Below are 7,500 nucleotides of genomic sequence, written 5' to 3'. Positions count from 1 at the left end.
TTCCTGACGCAACCCTGGTCGCCTCTTACGACACAGGGATAAGGTACACCTATTTTAACCGGGGTATACACCGGTCCAGTGGAAGCCTGGTGTTGGCTTAGTGGTTAGGGTGGCGGCTTGGGATCCCAGGATCCTGACTTCAAGCCCCACTGGCTGCTGAATTAACACCAGGGGGTTGACTCAGCCTGTCATCCATCTGAGGTCGGCAAAGTGAGTACCAGTGTACTGGTCCCGGTGTATGCCCCGGTTAGAATAGGTATACCATATCCCTGTGTGTCGTAAGAGGCGACCAGGGTTGGCGTCAGGAAGGGCATCCGGCCATAAAACATTGCCTCAAGAAAAAGCCTAACCCCTGCACAGCAGGGAAAAATGGCTGTAAAAACGGTCATTTTATACACCGGCCCAGTACACTGGTACTCATTTCGCCGACCTCGGAAGGATGACAGGCTGAGTCAACCCATGGTGTATTAATTCAGTGGCCCAACGGGGCTTGAACTCAGGACCTTTTGGATCCCAAGCCGCTGCCCTAACCACTGCGCCAACACACCAGGCTTTATGTATAAAATATGTATATATAAATATATATAAAATATGTATATATATATATATCTTCTTCTTCTTCTTCTTCTTCTTCTTCTTCTTTCGGCTGCTCCCTTTAGGGGTCGCCACAGCGGATCATCTGTATGATCCGCATTGTGATTTGGCACATGTTTTACGCCGGATGCCCTTCCTGACGCAACCCTGATTGCCTCTTACGACACAGGGATATGGTACACATATTTTAACCGGGGTATACACCGGCCCAGTACACTGGTACTCACTTCGCCGACCTCGGATGGATGACAGGCTGAGTCAACCCCCTGGTGTATTAACTCAGTGGCCCAACGGGGCTTGAACTCAGGACCTTTTGGATCCCAAGCCGCTGCCCTAACCACTGCGCCAACACCAGGCGCTATATATATATATATATATATATATATATATATATATATATATATATATATATATATATATATATATATATATATATATATATATATATATATTGTTGTGGTTACCAGATTCGCAAACCACCATTCAGGTCCCTTAGGTGAGGTATCTCGGTAAGTGCATGTGTAGTTAGGCCCAAACCCGTTGTCTAGTGGGAATACATGTCATTTATACGTGCTGCGACTCTTCAGGATAGCCGTTTTTCTTTTACTATCTTTATTTTGGACCAATCGCCACCATCACAACCACAACAACAACCACCAACCACAACGCCGCTTCACCACAACCGCCATGACCTTTACCGTCGCAACTCGCCACCATCGCATCACCGTCATCTCGCGCCACTCATGGGCACCGATGCTGGACTCGTGTAGGGCGCACGTTGAACAGCGTGTACAAAATCACGGATTTTCTGCTTCAAAAACGGATCCAAAACGACACACGCCCACTTTTTGCCGTCCAATCGGTGAGCGAGGGGCGAATTGGCCCCCGCCCCAGGGCGATCGATATATGCAAATTTGTGGATCAAAAAGCCTTCACGCCCACTTTTTCTCGGGCCAATGGGGAGCGAGTTGAAAGGTCAAAGGGAGGGGGTCAAAGGCGAAGTTACGGGGGGATAAAAGGACGGTGTTCGTCAGTCAAAGGAGTCGTAAAAGTCGGAGCGAAGTAGTAAAGGTCGGAACGAGGCGAAGGAGTCGGAACAGAGAGTCAAGACTTCGCGGGTGGTGGAGCTGCTCGTCGTGTGCGTTGAAGTCGGAACGGAGGGGACGAGCTGTGGAGAGGCGGCGAGTCGGACGAAGGGTGCTCGCGTCGTGCAAGGAGCTGCGCGCCCGAGGGAGGCCGGCAGCGCGACCTGGCCGAGGTGGAGACGCTCGTCGCACATAATAAAGATCCTCTATACCCCGAGCATCAGCAACCCCCTCCTGTTTCCCCCCCGCGCTGAGATAGTGCGACCAAGGGGGCCCCGTTCCCACCCCCAGCCAGGCACTGTCCACGAGGCCCGCGGGTTGCGGGGCCATCGCCGCTCCGCGTCTCATCACCAGACGGGTAGGCCCGACCAGGTCTCGGCCCCAGGCCTACCTCATTCTTGAGGGTATTTCTTTTCCTTGGTTTTGGGTATGTGTTGTCGGCGCCGTCTGTGAAGTAGAATTGTATAAGTGTTGCCGTGTGCTCGGTAGTCGGAATTAGCTCTGCACTGTGTTTTCACTTTTATGTTTGCTTTTTGTGTAAATGGAATTGTGTTTTCTTTTTTGTGTGCATTTGGTGGAATTGTATTTGTGTGCTTTCCGTTCGTCGCGAATAAATGTGCTTTATTGTTGAACTGTTCTCCCGCTTCGCTTCGTCTTTTTCCCCATTGAACCCCCATCTTGCTTCACGTAAAGGGTTGGTAGTGGGCTGAATACGCCCGATAATTAATCGAACCGTCGAGGTCGACGATAACACCGCTCGGTTATTCTGATAGTACGGAACGGGTCGCTTAAGTGGCCCGTGTCCGAAGTCGACCTGCGGCGAGGTGCGATCGCCCGGTCTACCCTCCGCGTGGGTACTTAGGTAGTTCGAATTTGGCGAGCAACCCTATCCCACGCGGGGGCTGATTGGCTCGATCGCGGTGAGACCGAAAGGTCCACCCGTGACTGGTTCCCGGCGTTAGTCCGAGAGGGTCACGACTGGATTGTCCGTCCGGTGGGCGACGTGCCGCGATTCGAGTTACGTGGCCGTCGCACGCCGGCGGGCGCGAAGACCGCAACAATATATATATATATATATATATATATATATATATATATATATAAATATATATATATATATATATATATATATATATACATACATATATATACATATATACATACATATATATACATATATACATACAGTTGTGTTTGTACCGGGCGTATTGACGTGCGCCTGTAATCCAGCTACTTGGAGGCTTGGGTTGGAGGATCGCTTGAGGATGGGCGCTATGAGAGGGTGTAGGGCAGCCCGGAATCATGGCGAAACCCAATCCTTATCCCTGTGTCGTAAGAGGTGACCAGTGTTGCGTCAGGAAGGGCATCCGGCATAAAACCTGTGCCAAATCAGTATGCAGATCATAACGGATGATCCGCTGTGGCGACCCCTAATGGGAGTAGCCGAAAGAAGAACATATACAGTTGTGTTTGTGGGCTAGATCGAGGAATTGCATATCAAAGGTATGATTGTATGGAGTAGCATGATCTGTGGATGGGTAGGAGACATTAGGATGTAACTTAAGCAGGGAAACTGTGAGCTTAAGTTTTTACATGTCACAACACAGGGGGTGGTACTGTGTTGATATGGTAGGGATTAAGGCTAATTTCTCCCAGTATGTGATTGCCCCCGTGACCTTTCCTCTGTTTATGCATTTCAAGACCGGCGATCAAAAGGAATCACGTCCTTAAAAAAAACAACGTCCAAGCCGGACATTTCCAAGGAGGCAAAAAGCCCACCTTCAGGAATGACAACTCGCAAACCACGCTCCTGGGGTGGATGATGGATGGCGTGACATCACAGAGTTTTTCGGGAGAGAGTAGGATTGAGTCAGGATCGGCAGTAGCGATAAAAGAGAGATGAGAAGGGAGTCAGAGAGGTACGTGCTTGGAAACAGAGGTCTCATTTTTCTGGCTTCTCCTCGACATGGTCAAGTAGGCTGCACGATTCTCCAGTTTGTGCTGAGGCGGATTTGCCTGCGTGATGGAGCAACACGCCAGCCATTGACTGTTTGGCTAGGTCGTGTGAGACCGTGCCTCGGAGCCTCATGTTGTGCTATTGGGGGAGAAGGCGGGGCCATTTTTGCAGAAGAGTGGCATCGGCAAGTGCAATCGTGAAAAGAAGCTGCACGGCGGTTTCTGAGCCCTAGTGCTGAAAATCACCACCCGAACTACCTTCCGTACGTTTTTCGCACAGAGAGCAGCTGGGCGCCATTTTGCGAGCTTTCCGCGCAGGACAACACGGGTTTGTCACCAAAGCTCAGAAGAAGACCACTTCTGGACATGAAGCTAAATGCCAGAATAAAATGAGGGATTATTCTTTTATTTATTCTGTCCCCTTGTCTGTATTCAAGTCTGTGTGGAGGTGCCTCAAAATTAGGTTTTGTTTACCTCACACTTCATAATGTTTTATTTTCATGATAAATATCTCATTTATGTCATTAAACCCTAATTTATTAAGATTGTTTGCATCTGTCATTGTTGTGGGTTTGAGTACAAGCCCTTGTACCTTCGTTCCGCATGCACCATCATCTCCTAAGAACTCTGCTATTCACCTCCAAGGGAGAACTGTTCGGTTATTTCTCCAGGTCGATCTTAACTGGCATGGAGATGACAATATTTTAATGGCCGCCAGGTTCGGACCATTGTCCTGATCCTAATCCTGATGAAATGGTGAACCATCGGGTGTTTACGTGCACATCTACCAGCTGCACATTCCTCTTTAAGAGATGGATTGCCGAAAGAAACCATGCATAGTCTGTCGGGAAAGTCAAGCAGATCTTAACTTCAGTTTCTGGCATACAGAAAAGTCCGACATTCTGCTGCTGTGATAGGTTCCTCTTTATTTTTGTTTTTATATTGATGGTGAGCAAACCCTGAAGAATCCTATTGTGCGTGATGAGCCATAAGGCGCTTGGCGCCAAAACTCCAAAGGTCGTGGACCATTCATGCTGGGATTATCATGCCAACAAACCAAACTATGCACAGCCAACACACACCAACATTGGAGCAGGTTTTAATAATCAGGGAGAGCTGGAAGAACAAGGAGGAGAAGAAGACAGAAGCATGTATTGCAGTTTATATAGTCACTCTAAAATCCCATGCACCCACGATTCCACATTTGGCTTAACAGCGACCTTATCCCATTCATACCACAGATAGTTAAGACAAGCGGAGGGGGGAGACAAAACACAATAAACCTTATCCCCACACCGGAGCTGGCTTGGGGTCTATTGTGGCTTGGAGTTGCTCCTGGCAAAATTGCTCCTTCCGCAGTCGGCAGCACACCTGTTCAACTATGACAATGCTGGCACGAACATTGGCACCTCAAACTTCAACCATGACAATGTGCAACTGCAACTCTCCCTTTTGTTTCCAGCACAACACCCACTCACCCTGCAACCGCCCATTCATTGGCCCTGCACATGGACCGAACCATGCCGTGATACGCCTACCGCTGCTGGTGTAACCACAGTGGCCTTTGCACATGGCGCATGGCCATGAGGGGTCAGGAAAGTCATGCCCTGAAGCAGGGCATGCTTGCTGGCAGGCCTGTGCCATCAGTTTGGTCATGGAAGACACAGAAGACAGATTACAGTGGGATGATCAGAGGGGTCAAGAAGGGAAGGGGGTAGAGTGAGGCTGAGACACATATGAAGGAGAGGGGGAATGGGAAGGGGAATTATGAATATCACTCCTGATACATCCGTTGACATGCTCCCTGATGTTTCCACATAAATACCATACCCCTTGTGCAAAACAGGTATTAATGACATAGCTGATCCATATTATTCCCTCAATACCCTATCAACCTAATGTTAATGGTCAGGCTTGCTTCATTTGTCAGCTGCTGACTTGATTTTCTTCTATCACATAAGCTGAGCAACTCCAAGTGCTCGTCTTGCTTTGTGGAGGTTCTTCTGGGTCTTCCTGGCCTTAATCGTCATTTGTTTTAGCCTGCTCAAAAAGGCCTTGCTTTGGGGAAAAAAAAAAACACAGGCTTCAGGTGTGCAATTGAAGACTGAACAACGGTAGTCCATGGGCCAGGCCAGAAATTCCACTTGTCGGTACCATCTTAGAAAACCAATCCTAGTTATGATTTTTGAATTGGTGTATATATATATATATATATATATATATATATATATATATATATATATATATATATATATATATATATATATATATATATATATATATATATATATTTTGATGTGATAACCATTGCAGACTGGCGGCTTATTGGTAGTTATCATCTCTGGAATGTACCCACCCTCCGCATAATGAAAGCGAAATGGCAAACAAATCTGGATATCCTGAGCTGTTATTGAATGATATTACCTTCCTGGGATGTGTCAATAGTCCATTGTGTGATTTTCCCCCAAAACGTCAATATCTCAGAATGGTAAAATGGTAAAAATGCAAAATACATACACTAAGCTGCTCTTCTGGAACGGTTATCACATATTGAAATAATCATATAGTCCCTACCAATAACTTAGTAGCCCTAAAGTTTGGTTTCCCAGATGGTACCGATATATGCCTGGGCCCATGGACTACAGGTCTTCTGTCATTAAATGAAGGTACCGTTTTGAGGAAACAAAGGTACATTTTGATTACAGCTCATGCAGAGGAAACTCGGTAACGCATATTTTGTTCGCAGTGATTATAGCAGAGGAAAGAGATTCATGAAATCTTTAATAACAATAAAACTTTTGGTTTTCGCCCAACTTATCAAGGCTTATAAACAAATTGATGGACACGTAATTCACATATTATATGAAGTAAATAAAAATTAGAGGTGACAAAAATCGGCTTGGTCATGAAATGCCTAAATATATAATAAATTAGCTTTGAGGCTGCTGGGGAAATTCACGAGAGATTTTTTTTTACTTCATTTTTTCGAAGTTATTATGTCCATATTATACATTTTAATAATATACACCCTGCAAAAATTCCTTTGTGGGAGGAGGGAGGGGAAGGGGTGGGAGTCTGGAGGCAGGGGAAGGGTTGGGAGGAGGGTGGGAAAGGGATGGGAGTCTGGAGGGAGTGGGTGGGGTGGAAGGAAGGAGGGGAAGGGGTAGGATGATGGAGGGAGGGGAAGGGTGGGTGGGGTGGAAGTCTGGAGGGAGGGTGTGGTGGGAAGAGATGGGAGGGGAGAGGGAAGTGGTGGGATGGAAGTCTGGAGGGAGGGAGGGGTGGGGAAGTGGTGGGGTGGAAGTCAGAGGAAGGGGGGTGGGAGTCTGGAGAGAGGGGGTGGGGTGGGAGGAAGGAGGGAGGGGAAGCAGTGAGGTGGGAGGAGGCAGGGGAGAAGAGGGAGGGGAAAGGGTAAGATGAGGGACCCAGCATTTCCAGCAATGCCAGGTACCTTTGCTCGTATATAATGTAGACATGTGGCAGAGAAGATGCAATGACTTGGCTGAAACTTTTTCTCTCTTGTTGCAGGTTCACAACATGCTTGGTTCACAGACACCAACGAACCCATTGGCTTTCAGGAAGCTCTTAGCATGACAATGATAGAAAATGCATCATGACAGTTTTCAAACCTGTATGGTGTTTCTATAAACGTCTGTGACTTTTCAACACTTGAAGTTTAAATCAAAATCAAACAATGACAAATAGGTGTCATATGTTGGCATGTACTTATTTTGTACAGATGATGAAATAACAAAAATTGGACCATGAAGCTACAATCAGCCACAATGGTACGACATGTGCATACATTTTACTTTCCTATGTATGAAAACCAGGTATCTAATGATATTTTGAGTTCGGACTCACT

The 7,500-nt window shown here is 46.9% G+C and overlaps 1 protein-coding gene across 3 annotated transcripts in view; it reads right to left on the bottom strand.

Annotated features, from left to right (window-relative positions):
- The window catches only part of LOC147016711 (integrin alpha-1-like), a 254,090-nt gene that overhangs the window by 103,945 nt on the left and 142,645 nt on the right, over nucleotides 1-7,500 (bottom strand). For all 3 annotated transcript variants that reach the window (XR_015049650.1, XM_085847854.1, XM_085847853.1), the window contains one exon: nucleotide 7,500. This exon is cut by the window's right edge and continues 143 nt beyond it. Coding sequence is in view for 2 of the 3 variants with exons in the window: in XM_085847854.1 (XP_085703980.1) it covers nucleotide 7,500 (1 nt within the window). In the remaining variant the exon portion in view is untranslated. The remainder of the gene's footprint in view (nucleotides 1-7,499) is intronic.

This window comes from Eptatretus burgeri, chromosome 11, assembly GCF_056783735.1.
Source record: "Eptatretus burgeri isolate ZD-2024b chromosome 11, Ebu_testis_v1, whole genome shotgun sequence".
In the NCBI taxonomy this organism is placed as follows: Eukaryota; Metazoa; Chordata; class Myxini; order Myxiniformes; family Myxinidae; genus Eptatretus; species Eptatretus burgeri.
The sequence above is the reverse complement of the archived record's forward strand: the minus strand, read 5'-3'. Positions and strand labels throughout refer to the sequence as shown.